The 21,661-nt window shown below is 53.7% G+C and overlaps 2 protein-coding genes across 5 annotated transcripts in view; one reads left to right on the top strand and one right to left on the bottom strand.

Annotated features, from left to right (window-relative positions):
* LOXL2 (lysyl oxidase like 2) overlaps positions 1–14,322 on the top strand; it is an 85,613-nt gene extending 71,291 nt beyond the window's left edge. For all 4 annotated transcript variants that reach the window (XM_015589242.2, XM_015589240.2, XM_006911755.3 and 1 more), the window contains exons 10-14: positions 1,991–2,234; positions 7,534–7,649; positions 8,849–8,985; positions 12,439–12,550; positions 13,343–14,322. In XM_015589242.2, the coding sequence (XP_015444728.1) occupies positions 1,991–2,234; positions 7,534–7,649; positions 8,849–8,985; positions 12,439–12,550; positions 13,343–13,422 (689 nt within the window). In that variant the 3' untranslated portion in view covers positions 13,423–14,322. The remainder of the gene's footprint in view (positions 1–1,990; positions 2,235–7,533; positions 7,650–8,848; positions 8,986–12,438; positions 12,551–13,342) is intronic.
* Positions 14,323–15,343: 1,021 nt separating this feature from the next.
* R3HCC1 (R3H domain and coiled-coil containing 1) overlaps positions 15,344–21,661 on the bottom strand; it is a 9,900-nt gene continuing 3,582 nt past the window's right edge. The window contains exons 5-9 of the mRNA XM_006911761.1: positions 20,514–21,111; positions 19,373–19,545; positions 18,073–18,143; positions 16,691–16,786; positions 15,344–15,659 (exon numbers count right to left, since the gene is read on the bottom strand). Coding sequence (XP_006911823.1) covers positions 15,523–15,659; positions 16,691–16,786; positions 18,073–18,143; positions 19,373–19,545; positions 20,514–21,111 — 1,075 coding nt within the window. The 3' untranslated portion in view covers positions 15,344–15,522. The remainder of the gene's footprint in view (positions 15,660–16,690; positions 16,787–18,072; positions 18,144–19,372; positions 19,546–20,513; positions 21,112–21,661) is intronic.

Here is a 21,661-nt window from a genome sequence, read left to right as displayed (position 1 = left end):
TTAACCACTATGATCTATAGTTGTTGTTGTTGTTTTACCTGGAAACTGGAAATTAGATGTGACAATGAACATATGTGGTGCTTACTAAACAATGATGCATTGTCACTTACCATCATGGAGTACTAGGGAGATTAAACCTTGACCTCGGTCAGTTCAATTCTCCCATGGACCCCTTTTAGACTCACTCAGCATTTCCTAACCCTTGTCAGACAGGACACGACACCAGCTCAGGGGCAGACAGCCCAAGCTACAGCATCCTGTCTGAGGACAGACTAAGCCCCAGGGGGAGAACTTTCAAGCAGACAGAGGCATCTTACCTCTGTCAGGGGCCTTTTCTTGGCTTATTAATTTATTTATATTTATAATATACTTTTTTATTCCCAAAAGGAAATTTAGATAATATAAACCTGAATGAAATTCAAGGTAGCAGAAGATAAAAGTGGATAAAGAAAAGTAGATATTGGCTAAAAAGTAGTGGCTCTAAATGGAGCCGAGAGAGGTTAATAAAAAATATGGACTCTAGAGTCTTGTACATTTACTAATGAGACTGTCAACACCCTGTGATAAAAGTGCCCAGCACACTCAGTGCCAGCAGCGTTGGATCCTGGTGCGTGCCCTCCAAGAAGAGAGAGTTCTCAGCCAATGGGAGCCTGCCGGTTTCTGTCTTCCACTCCCAGCCCCACATCTCAGCTGTGTGCCCTTTCACTAATCCCCGGTCCCACATCCAGTCCCTGGGGCGGGTTTGCTCTTTAGAGGTCCCCGGCCCCACCAGGTACAAGGGTTCCTTGGGAACCCACTGTGCTCCTGGTGCAGCGTGGGGCTGTGGGGAGGGGGTGCAGGCAGCGGAGAGTACTCCAGGCTCTGATGAACTTGAGGGAAGCAAAGCTCACGGGCACACACACTTTAGAAATTTACAAGCGACTTGTCAGAAAATACAAGGTGGATGGATCTGGTTGTCAATGAATCATATACAACATTTTTATGAAGTGTGCTAGAAATGCTCAGGGGAATCTCACTTTTAAATGGAAACATAGTTAATCCTTTTGGAAACAAGCAAAACCTCATACAATTATACAATAAATATAGATTGTAGCCATCACTAATTCTTTTTAACACCTGCTATGTGCAGTGTGGTAACTGAGCAGATCAACCTTGTTTTAAAAGATGCACTTTTAAAACTCTCGCCCAGAGCCGGTGTGAGTGGAAACTGGAAGAACTGGATAAGAAGGCAATTTAGAGATATACATCAGAGCCTTGAAAATATGCAACTCTTCCTCCCAGCAATTCCACTGATAGAAAGATATTCTAAAGAAGTTATATACACAGATTTACTACAAGATGTTTTATCGCAGCTTTATCTTTAACTGAGAGAAGTTCCACCCAACCAATGGATCAGAAAATGTGGGCTAGGGTTATGAATTAAATATTATGCAGCCACGTAATGGATGTTGTCATTTATATTTATTAACAAGGAAATATGTCGAGATGTATTTGAAGGGAGCCAATATTAGCAGGCTATAAATCTACACACGATATTACACACTTTGGAAAATAGATCCGTACCACTTCCAGAAGAGTCGGAGCAAGGTATTAAGAGTGTTCTCTCTCTGGGTAGAGGGAACGTTGTTATCGTTTGTCATTGTCATTGTTATTGTTTGCTTTTCATTATGGACAAAACCTGAAACCACTCGAAAGTAGAGAGAATAAACCCTCACGTACCCATCACCTAGATTGAATAGCTGTCAGTGTTTTGCCCATCTGCACTGAGAGCTGCAGAGGCATCCAAGAAGACTGTCAGAGAGGGGGAAGAGGCATTTGGGGTAGAGTTCCTCAGGGGAGGTGACCTTGGGGCGGGGGGCCATGAGCCAGTTCCAGGAGGTGGTGCTAAGCAGGGCCGGGGGTTTGTCCCAGCTTAGGAATCGGAAGTCAACCACTTGGGAAGGGATGAGGGGCCTCTTATCTTCCTTGCACACCGTGTCTGCCCCCTCAGCCGCCCCTGACCTGGTCCTCAATGCGGAGATCGTCCAGCAGAGCACCTACCTGGAGGACCGACCCATGTTCATGCTGCAGTGCGCCATGGAGGAGAACTGCCTCTCGGCCTCGGCCGCCCAGACCAACCCCACCTCAGGCTACCGGCGGCTGCTTCGCTTCTCCTCCCAGATCCACAACAATGGCCAGTCCGACTTCCGGCCCAAGAACGGCCGCCATGCGTGGATCTGGCATGACTGCCACAGGTAAGCCTCACTTCCATCGGGATTCAGAATCACTGGGTCACTTAGAGAGGCCACACGGCCCAGGGCACAGGGCTTTCCTAAGCTGGCGGGAGTCAGATCTGCCACGCTGGCCCGTCACGTTTGCTGAAGCCACGCTCCGCTCCCAGTTGCCCTGGCCCGCCCATGAGCTCATTCCCTGAGCTCATTCTCTCTCTTTCACCTCCAATGCCTCTAACGTGAGGAAACAAATTTTGTTTTGAGTACCCAATGCCCCTTCATTGACCTCGTTCAGTGGTTTTCAAGTGTGTCCACAGGAAGTTGATGCTCTGCAGGGTATTTGGGGTTCCTGCAATTATTGAACTCTGAGTTCATTTAAAAATATTTTTTAAATACCTGCATATATTTTAAATATCTCTAAGATGACAGTGGGTGTGGAGACAGCATTCTACCCCCAGGAGTCATGAGACCTGCTCTCTCAACCCAGCTGTGCCTCTGACCAGCTGAGCCACATCACCTGAGACCTCTAATGTCCCTTCCAGCCCTCAGCCTGTGGATTTGATCCCAGAGCTGTAAATCCTGGCCAAGAACAGTGAAATCTTAGAGCCAGTCCTTGCTGGAGCCAACAGAAGCCACCGTGTTCATCTCTCAGTCTTTTCTTTTTTCTTTTTCCTCTGCCTTGATTCTTACTCTGATCCAGAATGCTTGTTCACATTTTCCTGCGCAGACCTGAGCTGGGCAGGTGGAGGGAACAGAAGCGAGCACGCTTTTGAAAAGGAAGGCAGGGACGTCCCTGCCATTCAGCATGGCGGCGGCAGCCCCCGAGGGGTCCACGTATGTTGGCCCCGTGAGCGCTCGTCTCTGTGCTCAGAATCCCATCTACACAACAGAGCTTTTGCACCCATTCCTTGCTTTTTAAAATGAGGCTCGTGGCTGACATACCTGCCATCAGCGCTGCACCCCAGGGCCCAGCGCTGGTGTGCGCATCGCTGTCTGAGAAGCCCCCATCCAGCTCATCTCTAGGTGTCCTTCCTGCTCTAAAACGCGGTGATCACTGTTAGGGACACAATAACTGACACTTATTGGCCCCTTTCTAAGTGCCAGGGACAGAACACCCTCATTTTCAAAGGCAAGGAAATGGAGGCTTGGAGCTTGATGGACACAGGAAGCTGTTGGGCGGGGATTCCGACCCGAGACTGTCTGAGCCCAAAGTGTGCGCTCTTGTCACCTCCGCTGGACCTGCATCAGAAATCCGTCTCTGGCTGCTTTTTCATGTGACAGCTTATGGTCTGGTCACATTCCAGTTAGTGTGCGGATAGAATTGTTCAACTGTGTCAAAGGAAAGGACGATGACAAAATTTAAGGTTGCCGATTTCTCTTTGTAATGACTGTCTATACATTCTCAAAGTCCCAATTAGCCCAAGAATTGCTCTTTATATAGAAGCATGTCGGTCTTCTGCAGGGTGGAAGTCGAAGGGTAAAATGAAAGTCATTACCATATTTGTGCCTGATTTCCTCAGAGGACACATGGCGGGAGCCTGGTCCCGCGGGGGCTGACGCTGCCTGTGCGTCTATAAGTGGAACGTAATTGCATCTCTGCCCCCACACGTGGCGGTCCACCCAGACATTACATGGAAGGAGTCTCTGTGTGACAGATGCTTGCTCTCCCAGGAATGGTCTCTCCTCTGAGGATACGCGTGGTGACACTGTAGAAGTGCTTCTTCTGATTGCCCCACCCCTGCTCTTCCTGTGGTCTATTCTATTTCTTGGCTTACAGATGTTCCAGTAAACGGTTTGGGAGGGGTGGACGGGAAAGAACATGTAGCTAAGCATATGTCCCTTCAGACCTCCCCTCTTGGTCTATCACTGAGAACCTACGACCATAGGGTCCCAGGGAACATACGAGGGCCCCACGCCCTGGCTCCAGAGCTCCAAGGACTTCTCCAGGCTCTGTGGGAGGACTTTTCAACAAGACTCGTGACCCCAAACCTCTGCTGGGTCGCTTTGGGAGTCTCATGAAAGCTGGCCTTTCCTCTACTCAAAAAAAATTATTTCTGGAATATTTAACATCCTATTTCTATGGAGTCAAAGTTGAGAAAGCTGGCTCACATTAGTACAAATGGGGGAAACGATCGCTCCCATTTTAATTAATGCTGCAGTGAGGAAAAGAGCTATGTTCTTTGAAAGCCCTAAGATGAAACACAGAGACTGACCCCCTGAGGAGGCTCCTCGCCAGTCAGACATAGAGGACAGTGCCCTACATCGTTCTTCCTCATACGCATTGCCCTAGGTTGGGGAACTTGCTGAGGTCCCCTTCCTGCTTCTTGTGCCCCCAGGGAAGAGAGCCATACCTGCTTACCTGGCACACCATGTCACAGCTTTGACAGGGGCCAAAAAAGCTGGACACAAACGTGCTGCAGGGCTCAGAGCAGCTCTGTCCCCGCTGTGTCCCAGGGCTGGCCCTCCTACCTTTGGGAAGCCCGGGAGAGGTGCTGGGAGCTAGAGAGGCAGGGAGGTGGACATCCAGCTCAGATGCCAGCCCTCCAAGTCGGAGATGGCTTTGTTTGCTTCGCCCTGCGTCCCCCAGTGGGAAGCAGCTCCCATGTTGGATCGAAGTCTCATAGATGTGATGTGGCCTCTGTGAGCTAATTTTAGGCCCTTATCATATCTGTGGGGCCTTGTTCTGGCTGGGGGGCTGCCTAGCATGTCGGGAAGGCAGGATGGAGCAAGCGGAAGGGTCCCTGCTTGTTGTGGCAGCATCTTCTGAGTCTAGAACACACCCTGAAATGGGGACAGGAGCACTGTCCCACCATGGCTGAGTGCCAGCCAGGACCATCCGTTCTGGAGGCACTGGGAGACAGGTGGCCAGCGCGGGGAAAGGGTGAAAAATGAGAAACATCTCCTCTACAACATGCACTGGTTCTCTGGTTGAGTTTTATTTGGGCTCCCAACAACCTAGAATAACAAAGACTATATCCAAACTACCCGCCTTTCTCTGGACTGCTTTGGTCTGTCATCAAGTACGCATCCAGCACCTCCTCCCTCCATGAGCACCATGTCTTCTGATGTTGGGCTCTGAAGTCTTTCAGTCGGAGGCTGTCTTTCCTCTATGTAGAATCCAGTGACCTCCATTGAGTGTCGGGTTATTCTCTCTCCCCTTAGTGTTCTGGACTTTCTTTCCCAGAGGAGCTTTGCTGTCTCTACCTCGTGGATCAGGCCCTGTCTTCCAAAGGAGACGGCTCAGCCTGCAGAGAAGAATTGTACCCTCCTCACCAGGACACCCCCTCCCACCTTCCCTGGGGTGTGTGTGGGTGGTGGAGATGGGGGTGCCACTGGGCTCTCCAGCCTGCCAGACGGGGCTCCGGCGGTGATGTCCGCGTATGCCCAAGAGGTAAAGCAGAGAGACTCCAGCTAGAACTGGGCGGCTCCAAACCAGCTGTTTCCCTCCCGGTGTTCACAGGGGAAAAACTGAAGAGCTTGGGAAGACTCTTAATTCAAGTTTGCAGGAAGCAGGGGGAGCGGGAGGAGGTCAGCCTTACAACAAACAGTCCATCTGTGGCCTCCGTCTGAGTTTTGTTTAGACAACAGAACACAAACCCATTTCTCTTCAGTTTTTCCAGCTGGTAAACATGGTAACAGAAGCTGCTCTCTGAGAGATGCAGACATGTTTTAGGCAATGAGTCAGACCTCATGTCTCATGTCGCTCCTTCGAGAAGCCGAAAGAGACTCTCTCCAAGTCGTCTCTTTGGCCACCACAAAATGCGTCCTTGTGAACGTTCTCCGTGGGCCCCTGGCTCAGTATCATTTTACCCAGACACATGAGTGACCTGGGAAAAGCCCAGTGTAGGGACTTCTGACATTATTTTTAGCACAAGCAAACCCAGGAGAAAGGGGTTTGCTTGTGCTAAAAATAATGTCAGAAGTTTCCTCTTCGAAAACCTGTCCCTTTAATTCCCCTCTTCCCTTTGTCCTCTACTGCCAGTGGAGAGAGCCCGAAGCCAGCCAGTGAGGCTGGGAGGTGTGGAAGCCACTTGGGGATGGTAGTGGAACGTAGTGCTTGCTGGTGGTAATAATAAAAAGACGCCTCCTGTTACTGCTGCGAATGGCCTAAGGAGAGAGTGGACGGGTACTGAGCACTCCTCTGTCACAAGCTCTCTGTGTCAGGTATTTCTGCGATTTCTCCCATACGGTGATTCTTACATACCCCTGAGACTGGGTTCTATTATCATTCCCTCTTCCCTGAGGAGAAAACTCAGGTCGCCCATAAAGAAAACAAGTGATTCTGCTCCCTGGGCCTTGGTACCTTGTCTTCCGTTTCCCGCAATTCCCAGATGTCCCTTAATGAGAGACAAGTGCGTTCGATAGGTGCAGACTTGTGACACACGTGTGGCAGCTTAGAATGGGCCCGGCCAGCCAGTGCCTCAGGATAGGCCCACAGCAGCCATGTTTCCCCATGTTTATTCAGAACCAAATGCATCAATTTCCGAGCATCGGCATCTGTTCTCAATTCTGCATCCCCCCAGCGAAGAGATGGGACACTGGGATGTAAACCTGCGGCCTGGCCCCGGAGCTCTCTCCGTTTCACTCCTCCCTCCCACAGGCCCCCGGAGCTGTCTTTTTCTTCTCCTCTTTCATTTGTTCCATGCAAGGAACACAGACCTCCTGCTGCTCACGTCCAGCTGCTGCTGAGCCTCCCCACCCAGGCCATAGGCTGCCCAGGGGGGCTGGGCACCCCCGCAGTCCCCATCTCCTGCCTGCGTGTCCCTGGGAGGCTTTAGTGCCTGCTCCGTCGCGGGAGCCTGATGAAGCCCCGCCCCCGCACTCTGAGGACCCGCCCCTTTCTCGTCTCTGTCCCTCCCTACCATATTCCCACTTTAAAGAGTTTTCAAAAGACATCGGAAAGTGACTTTCACCAGTCTGCAGAAAGTGTACCGAGTAGGAATGGGCTGTCAGAGTTCTGGGGGCTCAGGAGGGTTATCGAAAGCACTTATCACAAATGTCTTAATTCACTGAGTCTATCGCGTGCCAGGTCCTGTGCTCATCAGTTCTCCTTACTCATTCCCACAATCCCTCACACATGCCATACTTTATCATTCCCATTTAGCTGATGAGGGAACTGAGGCCCGGGAAGTGAGCGGCTGGCCGACCGCTGAGCCCACGTCAACAGCACGGTTACCGCCGTCCGCTTCCATCCTCCGTTCCTCATGCCCCATCATCCCTCCTCTCCCACCGGCCGCCCCTTTCGGCCATTGTCCCCGGAGGAAAATCGCCAGCCAGGCAGTCGCTCTGGAGACTGACTCCCAGGCCCTGTCTCTCGCTGCAGGCACTACCACAGCATGGAAGTGTTCACCCACTATGACCTCTTGAACCTCAATGGCACCAAGGTGGCAGAGGGCCACAAAGCCAGCTTCTGCTTGGAGGACACAGAATGTGAAGGAGGTACTTTTGTGTGGGGAGCTGGGATGCTTCAGAGGGACTCGCATGCTCCCGTGTCCGTGCCCACCCAGCCCGGAGCCCAGGTGTGACACTGGACTGTGTCACTGTGGCCACAGCTGACTCTCCACGTGACCTTTCTTGACTGGGGCTTCCACGGCTGTGCTTGGGGCTGGGGTGCTGGCAAGGCCTGGCCATAAAGGTGCCTGGATTCCCCAGAGTTATGCTGACGGGCACTGGCGGGGCCACCCTCCGACCGAACACATAGTTCCCTCCCGCCCTGGCTGTCACAGCCGTTCTCCCTGTGTCTCAATGCCAAATGCCCCTGCCGCACTGGCTCTTACCCTTCAAGTACAAGTTCAGGTGACCCCTTCTGAGGTTCCCAGACTCTCTCGACTCCCCAGGCAGAGGCAGCACTCTGCTCACACCTCTGGGAGGCTGCCCCATCTGCACTGTGACCCCCGTGGGTACATCTGCCATCCTGACATGACGGGCTCGTCCCAGGCAGACACGCGCTTCTTGATATACCCAGTGCTCAGAGTAGCGCCCAACATGGCAGCCTCTCAACAAATGTGACTGCCACTGATGTGCCGTGAAATCACACAGCAAGTGGGTTGTGAGTACCTACTGTACGCCAGACAACCAGCTGGCCCAGTAAGGGTCAGACAGACAAACCAGACCCTAGCCCAAATCCCAGTGTTCAGAGGGAGACAAGATGACTCCACATTACGCTAAATAATAAACGCCACAGTTTTCCCAGTTAAGAAGACAGACAAACCAGACCCTAGCCCAAATCCCAGTGCTGGTTGTTCAGAGGGAGACAAGATGACTCCACATTACACTAAATAATAAACGCCAGAGTTTTCCCAGTTAAGCGTTCACTCCATTCCCAGGCTAATGATTCCTCAGAAAGGCCAGTGTGGGCCAGAGTGGCCAGGGAAGACTTTGTGGAGGAGGGGGACCCTGGCCAGGTCTGAAGGGAGGGCTGGGATGTGGGTAGAAAATTGAGCAAGGGATTCTGTTGAAAGGAGAGAGGATCAGGCACCACGCAGTGTGGGTGGGATACCGAGCCCTATGAGGCAAAGGTTGGGGGGGCTTGGGGAAGGAAGCGAGGTGCTGAAGGAGGGGCCTGGGGTAGACGGCACAGACGGCAGAGGGGCCGTGGGTGCATCACGGTGACTGGGTTCCCTCGGCCCCTGCTGCAGATAGCCAGAAGAGCTACGAGTGTGCCAACTTTGGTGAGCAGGGCATCACCATGGGCTGCTGGGACGTGTACCGCCATGACATCGACTGCCAGTGGGTGGACATCACAGATGTGCCTCCCGGAGACTACTTGTTCCAGGTGAGGAGTGTGGGAAGTGGTTCCAGGCCCCTGCTGATGGGAGGAGGGGTCTTTTCTCCAGCAAGAGGTGAAGCAACCTCCTTCCTTTTAGTGCCCAAACACAAAACACGGGCATGGAGGCCAGGTTGTCTAAAATGCAGGAGTCCTTCACCCAGAGGCCCTCGAGGTGCATCAGGTGAACTGAGCATGTGAGGCACACATGCCTGGGGGAGCGGAGGGCCCGCAGACCTGCTGAGGCCTTTGCACTTAATTCACTTAACACCTGGTGCTTGCAAATCAAAATGCATTTGCAGCCAGATTTGATCCTCAGGCCAGGAATTCGTTCCACAGACTCTAAGGCCACTACACCATTTGCATCCTTTAGAGCTATACTGCTAACGTCCACCCCAGTTTTTCCCAGTGTCCTCACCCTGTCTTGGTCTGTGCTGTCAAGGCTGAAAGCAATTTTGTAAAGAGGCAGTCATTCACAAGTGTTTGTGACTTGCCTCTCCCCCCAAAAAAATGTTTATTTCATGAAAAGGATCTGCAGAGGGGGCAATTTTCAACACTAAGAAATGAATTTATAACAGTAGAATTTCAGGCACTAGAGACAGCCTGTCCAGTGACTGTGGGTACTTCCTGGGGCTTCCACATACTCTATCTAGGTGGAAGGCCAGCCCTGGGAGGAACCAGAGAGCCTTGGCCTCCCACCTTTCTGCAAATAGCTTCGTGCTCCAGCCAGGGCCTTGACTGGTGGGGGAGACAAAGAGCACTGCCCCCTTGTCACCCCTTCTGGGGCACAGGTGCTTCCTGCCTGCAGAGGCTTCCTTTCACCTTCTCATCTTTCCCACATCCCCACCCATCTTGCTGTCTAGCTTGCCCCGTGGGCAGCAGAGTAGGTGACCAGAAATGTGTCGTTGTGCCTTGAAAGCTTTCCTAAGGAGGCATTCTGCCAGCCCAGGGCCTGGACCACGGTCCCCACCCTAGAGACAGCCCTGGGAGCAACCAGCACCTGCAGAGAAGTGACTACAGAGGGGCTTTGAAAGTCTCCCTGGTCAATTCAGAGGCTGGAAATCAGACAGCCAAGCACTTTTCCACCCACAAGCCCAGAACCGCAGACTTGGAAAGGCCCAACCAGAAACCAGAGTGCTCTGTATTTTAAAAAATGAACATCTGTGTTTCTGCACGTACGCCGTGGAGGGTGGTTTGTGTTTGAGGTTTGCTATCACTTTGCTGGTGAATGTGCATCATCGTGTTTCTGACAAATGGCATCTATGTAATACCTGTGGCTCACTGAAGATTGATGGCAGGCCAGGCCCTGTGAATGCACTGTCTCGTGTCATCCCCAATGATGGGCATCACTATTACCCTTGTCTTACAGCCAGGCAGATTCAAGTCACGTCAACTCTATATTCTGTGTTCTCGATCCCTAAACTATAGAGTTTGCAGATTTACTCATTAGGGGCATGTTAATGCCTCTGATGAATGGAAAAGAGTATTTCCTTTGGGACTGATATGGAGCTTTAGCCTACGGGAGCCCTGGCCTGGGGTTCCCTGGCCCTCTCCATTCCCAGGGGGACCCCCCCCTTCACAGACACCAGCGATGCTGCACATGGTGGGGAAAAGCCTAGTGAGAACGAAATGGCTCTGGACAGAGGGGCCTGTGCACGAAGGCTCAGAGGCCGGCTCAGTGGGTGACAAGGTTCCCCGGTGGCCTTGCTCTGTCCTTATTCTCTCCATTTTATGGATCCATAACAGATCTTTTGTCTAAGAAAATAAAGCCAGGTCCCACGGGTCCTCACAAGATTTAAAATCATGGAGTCAGATGGGATTGTAGAGACCATACATTTCAGCCCCCACCCAAGTGGGTCAAGCTGGCCCTGATGGTGCCTGAGACAAGCTGGTGCTGCACCCTGCTGCCCTCACAGCCGCACTGCAGGGTCGCCGGCGCGGGCTCCCTGGGGGCACTGCTATTGGTGAGCAAGGAGCTGCACAGTCCTCAGTGTGTGGGTTTTGTTTGTTCAGCACTCGAGCCATGCATGGGGGCAGGGGACAGGCAACAGCTAAGGTCGTTAGGTAGAAGAGAGATCCAAGAAAAGTAAGGCCGCCCCAGAGTAGGACATTTACTGGTCTTGGTTGAAGAGAGAGGGTCAGAGTGGGAGAGAGCCTAGGACAGGTCTGGCAAGCAGGGCCAGATGTGGACCCCCAGAATGGCTGGCACTGGGCCAGGACACAGGGCAGGGTGCAATGCTGGCCTCTGTTTCCCACAGCCTCACTGGGAAGCCCAGCCAGCCTGCTAAAGAGTCATGTCCAAGCCCTCCTAGAGGAAAAGGTCCTGAGGGCCCAAACCTAGAGACTGTTCCTTAGCTGGCAGGCTGTCCCTCCCCTGATCCCCACTGACCTAGGTCCTGGCAGAGCCTTCTGGGGAAAGTCTGCCATGTGTCCTCCATGATTCACCCACAGCCCCAGAGTAGCTTTTGTCTCTTCCCTTCCCCCTCTCCTCTTTCTCCTTTCTTCTGGGCTCCTCATCCCAATCTCTCTTTTCTGTCCACTCATAGAAACCTCTCTAAATGATGACCCTCCCTATTCCTACTCCTTTGGGCTATGCTCCCTTAGCTGGGGAGATGAGAGGAAGGGGTACGAGGGATCCAGTCTCCACCAGAGCCCAGGCCTGGACTGCCCGAGCAGGAAGGGCTTGGGGATGGCCTAGAACAGCGGTCCCCAACCTTTTTGGCACCAGGGACCAGTGCACCTATGAGATCTAATGCCCAATAATCCGAGGTGGAGCTGAGGCGGTGATGCTAGCACTGGGGAGTGGCTACAAACACAGATGAAGCTTCGCATGTTTGCCCGCCGTTCACCTCCTGCTGTGTGGCCTGGTTCTTAACAGGCCACGAACCAGTACCAGTCTGTGGCCTGCAGATTGGGGACCCCTAGAGCAACACTAAGGCCTGGACACTGGGAGGGACAGTCCAAAGTCACACCACCAGGAGCAGCATGCAGTTTTCAACACTCAGGGCAGCCTTCCTGACATTTTCTATGGCACCTGTCATTGTCCCCACCCAGTCCCAGCACATCCTGCTCCCCAGCTCCCATCTGCTCTTTCAATAGCCTGTTCTGTGGCCCAGCCCCAACTCCTGCCTCTACCAACCTCAGGCCTCCCAGGGCACCCAGGAGAGTGACCCCTTTCGAAGGCATGCTCTTGGTAGGGGGCGTGTGTGAATTACGCTGAGACAGATAGGCAGGCGCAGGGACATCTCACTCCTCCAGGCCTTGCCCCCTCTGCCTCCCTGACCTCATCTCTGGCCAGTCCTGCCCTGGCTTCCTTTGGACCACAGCACCTGCCGTGCTCCCTTTCCTGAGGTCACCGCGGCTCTGGAGGCAGGACTGGTCTCGGCAGGGCCCTGGGCCTGGGGTGATGAGTGGCTCGGGCTGTGGGATTCTGCAGCCCCTCTGACCTGACTGTCTCCCCAGGTTGTCATCAACCCCAACTATGAGGTTGCAGAATCTGACTACACCAACAACATCATGAAATGCAGGACCCGCTACGACGGCCACCGCATCTGGATGTACAACTGTCACATAGGTAAGGCCCCCAGGCACTTCTGGGCAAGCATGGCACCCCCAGGGCTGCCAGGCACCCCCCACCTCAGGGCTACCCACCCCCCGGCCGGCCAACCCTCCCCCACCCTGCAGCCCACCTCCAGGAGACAGGCAAGAGCTGCCCTATTTTCTCAAGGAACCAGAGAAGCTTCCTAATTTGGGCAAAGAGTTCAGGGAATGAAGCCAGCCTCACACTTCCACGCACAGGAAGGACGCTGCAGACACATAAGGCCTGGATGCAGACTGGGTTTTCACAGCCAAGGAAGCTGTGGCCAAGGAAGGCGGTACAGAACCGGCCGGCCCAACACAGACCCCAAAGCTATTTAAGGGCTGGAACTGAGGCCACCACCTCATTACGCATGTGACCTCAAAAATGCGGGCGTCAGCAATTTGTGGCTTTGTGTATCGTTTTCCTCTGTCAAGAACTAGACGCTAGTGAACCACTGTGGCTTCTGGTCACCAAAAAAGAAACTTTTCTTTGAGTTATATACAATCTGGGGCACAAAAGGGGAAGCAGAGCATTCTCTTCTGCAGGAAAAGTGGTGGCCCACACTGTATTTATTCACCCCTTCCCTTAACTGACAGAGCGCCTGACATGTGCCTGGCCCTGAGATCGCCAGCAGCAATGCTCCCCTGGTGGCATAGACACAGCAGTGGCCCCAGCAGGCCACCCGGTGGAGGGTGGTGGCTCCAGGGCCCCTGAAGCCCGCCATTCCAGCCTGGGTGAGGGCCGAGCGTCTGATTTGCCAAAACCTGTCTTTCTGATGCCCCTCAGGTGGTTCCTTCAGTGAAGAGACAGAAAAGAAGTTTGAACACTTCAGTGGACTCATAAATAACCAGCTCTCTACGCGGTAAGGCAGCCTACATGGTCACGTGGTCACCTCCTGCCTTTGGGCCACAGCGCATCTTCCCCAACAACTGCAGTCCGACGGACGATCACCACACTCCCCCTCGCCTAGCCCGGCCCCGCCCCATCTGGATACCCTGCGGCCACATCTCAGCTCAAGAGGAATGGGTGTTCCTGACATTTGCTGGGGGCTGCTGCCTGAGCCTGGGAAGGTGTCTGGGAGTGGGCCTTGTCCGCAGGGCTGTGGGAGCAGTGCCACGGGCCATCTTGTCCGGGACCCCAGGCACACAGGTTGTCATCAGCTTGTCCCATCCAAACCAGTCACACCTGCCCCACACCCCACCCCATCCCCAGTCTGACACCACCCCCATCAGCTCACCACAGATAATATGGGGCCATTCTCTCCTCAAATTCCATGTCGGCAAAGCCAGTTTATCGCCCGAGGTGGTCAGGCTGAATCCCATTTCTCCTCCTCTTGGGTCATCTGCAACCAACTTGAACGTCTAGAGCTCTCTTCCAGTTAAACGAACTGCCTGTCCTCTCCTCTCTCTGTTCACGTATATAAAAAATGCTGCCACATTTTCTGATGAAGTGAGCTCAGAGCTGGTACTTCTCCCCTACCCTCAACTCTACATCCTATTTTTCAAGATACCATTATTATATTTTCACGAACTTTGAAACACAAATTAATTTAGTGGCATTTAATATTGGGCATCTGGGCCTTTGGAAGGAAAAACCTGCCCACCTGTGTAAGTGACTCATGGTTCTGTTGTTCTGATTCTGTGGGTAACTGATTCAACGGTGCTATAACCAGGGTCCTGGGTGACAAGGACACTCACCAAACGCCATGTGTCATCACAGACACTTACACATACTTGAAACTTGGAATAAAAGATTTATGATTTGTATCTGTGTTTCATTTGAAGCGCTGCACCCAGCCCGAGCAGCAAGGCTCCGTCCGTTCAGTCTGCTGTCAGGGAGCCTCATACACACTCACAGGTTACTCCTGCAGAGCTGGGGTCCGGTGTGGCTGAAGAGGGCCTCCATCCACACGCACCCAAAGGAGCAACTCCCGCCCCAAGAGCAGAAGTCTAAGAGGATCACCAACACCAATGAAAATATAAGTCACAGTCTCTCTTGAGCTGTCTTTTACTGAAGTTTGTCAGGGGGCATAGCAGTTGTGCTAGGACCGGATGGAAGAGGTGTCTAGATTTAAACTGTCCCAAGAGGCTTCTCACAGGGCAGAGCCTGGGCCAGCTCTGAGGGACAAGGCAGTGATGCAAGGCTCAGAGAGGCTCAGAACTCTTCCCAGCGCAGTGAGGGTGGGCCGCCCAGCCAGCCGCTCTCACCCAGACACGGGCTTCCACTTGCATCAGGAGCATGCTACGGCCAGCAAATCAGAGGGCTCCACAATGACCCCAAAGCGCCAGGTAGACTTACCTCAGCACCGACTCCAAACCAGAAAAATGCGTGTATTGGGACCTGTGTATGGGGACCTGTCCCCACAATGATGTCCTTGCATCTGTTCCTATGAAGGAGGCAAACGCGGCAGACATTTCAGATTCCACCTCTTGGCTTTGTTCATGTTTATTTCCGTGAAGTGCCCCGCTGTGGTCTGCAATGGCAGGAAACATTAGGACCAATCGGGGCGGGGTGGGGGTGGGGGCGCCCTCAGCACTGCCATTAGCCTGCAGCCACTCTGTAGCTCACAGCTGCAGGTTAGGACACACATCTTTTGAGGGGAGACCTGGCAGGTGTCAATCTACCCCCCAAAGCTGGGCAGGCTCTGTGCAAATATGCCTTCGAGGCCTCGCTGGAATCTTCCAGGCCCGTCTCCTGGAGTGACCCATCTCTTCCATAGCCCCAGGTCTAAAATGGGAGACAAACAGCACCCCCTAGTGTCCCGTGGCAGACCACACTGTGAAGCAATCACATTATAACAACTTCTAAGTTTTTATTTTTTCTTAACTTCTGGAACTAGACCAAACTGAAGCCCACCATGCCCCGCAGTGACGGGCCAACCAGAGTGCTGGCTGTTCTGGTCCCTGGAAAGGCTTGTGGTGTTGGGGCACCAGTCTGTCCTGGGGTGCAGATCCAGGCTGCCCCTCTCAGGACCCCGGGGAGGTGGGAGAGTCCACCGCAGGCCGTTCTCTCTTCCTGTGTTGAAGCCCCAGGGCCTGGGCCACCAGCCTCCGTGCCACTGCTGTATTTGTCTGTGGTCTCTCCTTCGCCAGATGCAGGAGCTCTAAAAGGAAAGCCCCATGGGTTGGGGACTTGAATTCAAGGCTGTAGCTGCCTCTCCTCCCAGACACAGTGGCCCCAGAGGCCATCTGAACCGACCTCTAAGACCAGCTGTGCCCACGATGTGGCTAGATGCTAGTAAGAGGGGCCCCACCTAGGGCTCCCGACCCCTGCGGGGTCCTGACCTATCCTGCTACCTCTCTGTCCCCTCCGTTTCTCTACTTGCACAGGGATGAGAAGGAGTCAACCCTGTCCACCTGCCTGCTTTGTAGGGCCTTTTGGGAGTGAAATAAGTCAAGATGGGACACATAGAGCTCTTAGAGTGACAGGATATTTATTGTCCCCAAAAAGTATGGGACAAAGGCCACATGAGCCACAAGAGCATGGATGACCTCAGTAAGCCTCTTCTGGGCCAGTTTGCCGGCCGCTGCTTTGCAGTCACAAAAAACTGGCCTCTAAAAGCCCCCAGCCTGCTTTCTAGAAGAAGATGGAAGGGGAGGAGCTGTCATTTATTTGGCACCTTACGTGTGTCCCTCACCTCTCCCGGCAGGTGTGCCAGGCTCTTTTATTCACTCCTCCAGCCTACTCTGTATGATCTGCTTATTTTACAGAGAAAGAAACCAATCCACAGACATTAAGTGACTTGCCCAAGGTCACTTTAAATAAATGACAGAGCCAGGATCACAAGGAGGACTGACTCCAAAGCCCCAGCTCTTTTCACTCCACTGCAAAACATGGTTCCCATGGCCTTACAGAAAACACCAAGCTTCTCCCTGAGCAACACTGGGCAGAGGTGTGAACAGAAGGGCAAGCCCAGAACACAGCAAATGGCAGACAGCACTCCCTGTGGGGCCCTCCTTCCCTCGGTACTCCCAGGCTCCCTGGGGTGTGAAAGGCGCACCCCACTTGCCACTGCATCCCCAGCAGCCTACGCAGAGAGCTGAAGGGGACTGAATCACAGGGAAGACCCCACTGCCTAACCACACACTTGCACGCACACACGGCCCTCCCATCGGGCCACGGCCGCTTCCTTACTTGGCCTCTGCAAGGCTTTCAGCTTTGACTGCTTGGTTCCCTGCGTGAGGGGCCGGATCTTGAGCACTGAGAAATCCTTGGTCAGGGCTTCAGCAGCTGTGGAAAGAAAAGAGATCTGGGGCCATCCCCTCGTCTTCCCAGTTAGGCCCCCTCAGGGCCCAGGAACACATGTATCACCCCAAAACAGTTGCAGCTGCTTTGTGCACCCATTCAAAGCTCGGGGACCCAGCTGCCCCGACGTCACTGTGGCTGGGCGAGAGAGTCAAGTGCTGTCTGCTCACCCCGCCCCGGCCCCGCAGGCCTGCAGGGGCCCCCTGTGCTCTCAGGTGGAAAGCCTGCATAGGACCCGGCTTCCACCCTCCACCCTGGGCTGGTTAGCACAGGAGAGGTGGCCTCCCGCCTTCTAAGGCTTTAAACAAACTACCTTTTCCCCGACTCAAGACCATCGTGGGGCACACACCCTCACGCTGAGTTCTGCTGGGACATGGAGTACCTGGGCTACTTACAGACGCAGCATGTCAGAGCTCAGAGGGGTGTCAGGTCCAAGCCTCCCCTTTATAGATGAGGAAGCTCAGGACAGGACATGACCTGCTCATGTCACACAGCTTGGCAGAGCCCAGAAGTCAGCCGCGACCAGGCCAGCCCAGTGCTCATTTTTCCTATCGCGCTGGAGGCCTTTGGGCCCTTCCCACTTCTTCCCTTTCAGTCAGCTCCCGCTCGGTTTGAAGCCCCCACTGTGCCCTGGTCCCTCTACTCCCTCAGGCTCCCTTCAGGACTGGGCCCACACCAGCTATGACCTCTCCCAGCTCCAGTGTTCAGAAGCCAAGCCAAGAGGAGCAGTGGGTCACTCTTTACAGATACGCTCAAAGTGAGCAGCGCTGCGGCAGGGGCTGGCTGACATCCCCGGCTTCGACAGGGTGGGGCTCTGTAACCTTGAACAGACCACAGACATTCTGGGAACCTCGGTCTCCCCATCTGTAAAAGAGAGGTGATCTGACCTACTTTTTGACAGTAGAATGAAAACTGAATAAGAATGCATCTGCTTTCTTATTCCATAGAAAACTGCCAGTATTTGAATGCCTTTGACCTATAAAAACAGCGCTTTCATATGGTTTCATTTAATATGTGGAAATACCTAGGGCTTGGCCTGTGAATCCGAAGCCTCCGAACTGAAGGCACAAACGCGAAAAGGAAAGGCTGTGAGCTGCCTGGCCCAGCGCCTGCTCTGCTCCCTGGACTTCGGGATTGGGGGATTGGGAGCGCAGGCCCCACCAGCCCACCTGCACCCTGGACATGGGTGGTCCTCTACCCAGGGAAACCAAGGCCCCGTCCCTTCTCAGGGAGTCACGGAAAGGGCCACGCCCTCCGTGAGGCCGTCTTACCTGAGGCCAGGCAGGGAAAGACGCCGAGCGCATGCGTGTCGTCCACCCACTGAACCTGGAAGCCCTTCTCTCTGGGCCAGGGAAGAGGGGACAGAGTGGTTATGAGAGTGAATGATTAAAACCCGTTCTGCTAAAGGCTGTTCCCTCCCACCTCCAACCCTCAAATACCATGAGTCCAAGACAAGTTCCCATCTCCTCCGGGAAGGAGACAACTATTTGCAGCAGACCTCCTTGGCTCATCAAGTGGGTCCCTGATCCCTAGCACTGAAAGCCAGGGCTGGAAGAGCTCTTAGAGCACAATGCCGTGGGGGAAGAAGTCTCCTCCTGGCACTGCCACAGCCAGGCCAAGGGTGTGGGTGCCGAGGCTGGAGACTGAAGAGTTATGTGGTAGGGACCGGGGACCTAAAATACGCACGTCAGTGTCACAGCTTCCGGTCAACTTTCTCCCCACTGCTCAGGAAAGCACCGCTGAGTGTGGGACCCTGGAGAGGCCAACAGCCGTTCCGGGCCCCCCAGCTGAGGAAGTCACCGGTGGCCCCAGTTGGCCACACCTTCAAGGGTCAAGAGCGATGAGCCCCTCATGCCCCACTCAGCTGCCCTTTCAGCTCTCCCCCGGCTCAGGCTCCGGGAGGGCAAGGTTTGGGGAGCAGTCAGAAAAGGGGGCTGTGAAGAAAGGGATTTTTAGAAGCTTAAGCAGGAAAAGAGAAGGGAGAGTAGAGAAAGAGAAATGAACATTAAAAAAAAAGGAAAAGAAAAAAGAGAAAGAAAAAAGGAGAAAAGATTGGAGTTGGATAAAAGGAATTTGGGGAAACGGGAAAAGGCTTTTGTCTCAGTATATCCCTTTGGCTCTCGTTTCCAGCCGGCCCTGCCACAGAGCACGCAAGCCCGGCTCAGGCCAGAAACGCCTCCTGCACGGACATGGCTCTCAGTCTGTGGCCTGGCTGGGTGGCGGGGACATGGAACAAGCTGGAGTGGTGGGCTACCTGCACCCTGTGTCCTACGGGAGGGCCCCACGGGGTCCTGGCAGGCATGTGGGCGTGCGGGGGGCAGGACCAGGTCGAGGGCCTGTGGAATGTGTCTACAAGCAAAAATTGGTCCCGTCTCCCCACAGCCACAGCCAGCAGGCTGAACTGCCCAGAAGGATGGAGCCCAGAACCACGGCACCCACTTTCCACCTTTCTTTATGCAACACTGGGTACTGGGTGAGGCAAGTGTCCCCAACAACAATGGGATGTCGTAGCTCCATTCCAGAGGGAGCACCCCACCTCCCCTGCCTCCTTGAAGCCTCGCTGGCACTCACTGGAACTCGGAAAATGCTGCCAGCAGGTCCTCAGTCTTGAGTTTAGGCTCAAAGTCATAGATCTCCACCACGTGAGCCAAACTCTGCTCTCCAGGCAGCTCTTCTATGAAGGAGGATGTGTCCACGTGGATCTTCTCTACCTGAATCTCCTTCTCAGTCAGGTTGGCAGTGATCTGGGAGAGAGCACAGCTTTAAGCAAGGGGCCCTCTGACACGCAGGGCTCCCAAAACTGCTTTCAAAATCACACAGAGTCCTGCAGGCCTCTGGGTGGGCAGAGAGGAGAGGGCCAAGGGTGACTTCCCACGGGAGCCACACCTGGCAGGAGTCTAGGAAAGGTAGCATAATGGCAGACTGCGCTGGAAGACAGAGAACTGTGAGTTCTGGGGGAGGGAACTTACTTTATGGAGTCCCCAGTGGGGGACTGGCAGTTACATTATGTTTCATAGAATCCTGAAAACTTTATTCTACATACCCGCTTTATAGATGAGAACACTGTAAATCAAAGAGCTAAGTAATTCTGCCCAGACATGCACAGTCAATGAGACAGAGCTGGGCAAATCCAGGATCTTTCCTTCCCTCCTTCACAATGTGACACTAAACAACTTATTCTGGTCTTCATCTTTCATCTATAAAATAGCAATAAAAGATGCCCGCCCTCCCAACCGAACACCACAGCCAGTCTCAGGACAGGAAATGAGATTTGTAAGACAAAGCTTCAGGCAGAAGAATTTTCATGACCATACCTGTAGCCCCTCACAAAGCATTCCACATACATCCTATCTACGTTACCTTATGAAATAAGTACTATTATTGGCTTTTCAGATGAGAAAACTGAGAACCAGAGAAGCAAAATGACTTGCCCACAGTCAAAGAGTTCCTACGTGGTTGAGCTGGGACCCAAATCCATGCCCCTGACCCCATATCCTGAGCCTCCGCCCCTCCACTGACAGTCCCGACTCTTCTGGACAAGGCTCCTGTGCTCCCCTATGCCTTCTAAGGAACCTCTCCCACCCAACACCCAGCCCTGCTCAGCCAGCACATGCCCTGTCCCTCCACACCAGGACCCTTGGTCCCTCATCCACCCAGGACTGCACCCACCTCACTTCTGCCCTCCCTTTGCCGGGCTTAAGAGCCTCATCACCTCCTGCAGCAGCTCACTGGAATCATCCTCAGAGCAGCTGCCAGGCCCCTCCTCTGCCACTTCTTCCTCTTCCTCTTCCTCCTCTGCCCCCAGGCTCTTCTCCAGCTCACTCCCACGCCCCTCTTCCAAGACCAGCTGCAGACTGGACCCAAGCTGTGTGGCCGTCTCCAGGCTGTCTCCTGTCTCTGAGAGGCTCCCAGGCCCCGAGGGCTCTGTGCCCGACAGCTGCTCTTTCTCACAACGCAGGCCCCGGCCCTTTAGGTCCTCTGTCACTTGAGTCATCAACACAGGGCGTTCCTGATCAGAGCTGGAGTCCCCAGCACCAACATCTCCAGGCTCTTCCAGAGGCCTGCCACCTGGGGGGTCAACCTTGAGCCCCGGGGTGGGGGGTAGTGCTGACTCTTCTTGCTTGCGCAGTATCCGGGGCACATACAAAGCCTGGTCTGGCTTGCGTCGTCCCCGATGCCACCGGCCGGCCCGCGCCTCTCGGGGACCAGCAGCCGCTCCCTGGTTTGAAGTGGGCTGAGGACCTCGGTACCTGCTGGGGTGGGAGGCAGGAGGGCGGCAGGAGCCGGAGAGTCCATCTGAGGTGGGTAACCTGGAGTGGGAGCAGACGATCAGAACAGTGCCTGGGCCCCATGGAAAACGATGTACTGGATGGAGCTAGCTGCCTTTCAGCCATGAGGCTCTCGACTCAGCATTAGGCAAAAACCAATGCCAAAATGACCCTCGAAAATGCCTTAGGAAGGCATCACGGTGGAGGATGAATGAGCAATCCCAAAGCAGATCTCCCTCCAGTGTTTAAACCGAGCTAGAAACAGCTGAACCTCTGTTTATGTGCCAGGGAAGTACTTGCATTTAGGAGCCATGTTATTAGAAAAATATTAAACTCTAGGATCATAGTCATTATGATAAGGTCCTGTGAGATCACACAGAAACGGATGACTGAAGGCTCAGGTGTGCTCCTCACATTCCTTCCATGGCCTCTGAGGCACATGCTCACTGAGAGGAATGTTGGGCAAACACTCTCACTGCTTAAATTGCTCTCTCTCATTCTCTTTTTTGGCCCAACATGTATCGTTGAATTTGCTAAATGAATTCTACCAACAATGCACATCTACTCCACTGATGAAACAAAAGGCAGCAGT

Source organism: Pteropus alecto, unplaced genomic scaffold (genome assembly GCF_000325575.1).
Source record: "Pteropus alecto unplaced genomic scaffold, ASM32557v1 scaffold394, whole genome shotgun sequence".
Taxonomy (NCBI): domain Eukaryota; kingdom Metazoa; phylum Chordata; class Mammalia; order Chiroptera; family Pteropodidae; genus Pteropus; species Pteropus alecto.
The sequence above is the reverse complement of the archived record's forward strand: the minus strand, read 5'-3'. Positions and strand labels throughout refer to the sequence as shown.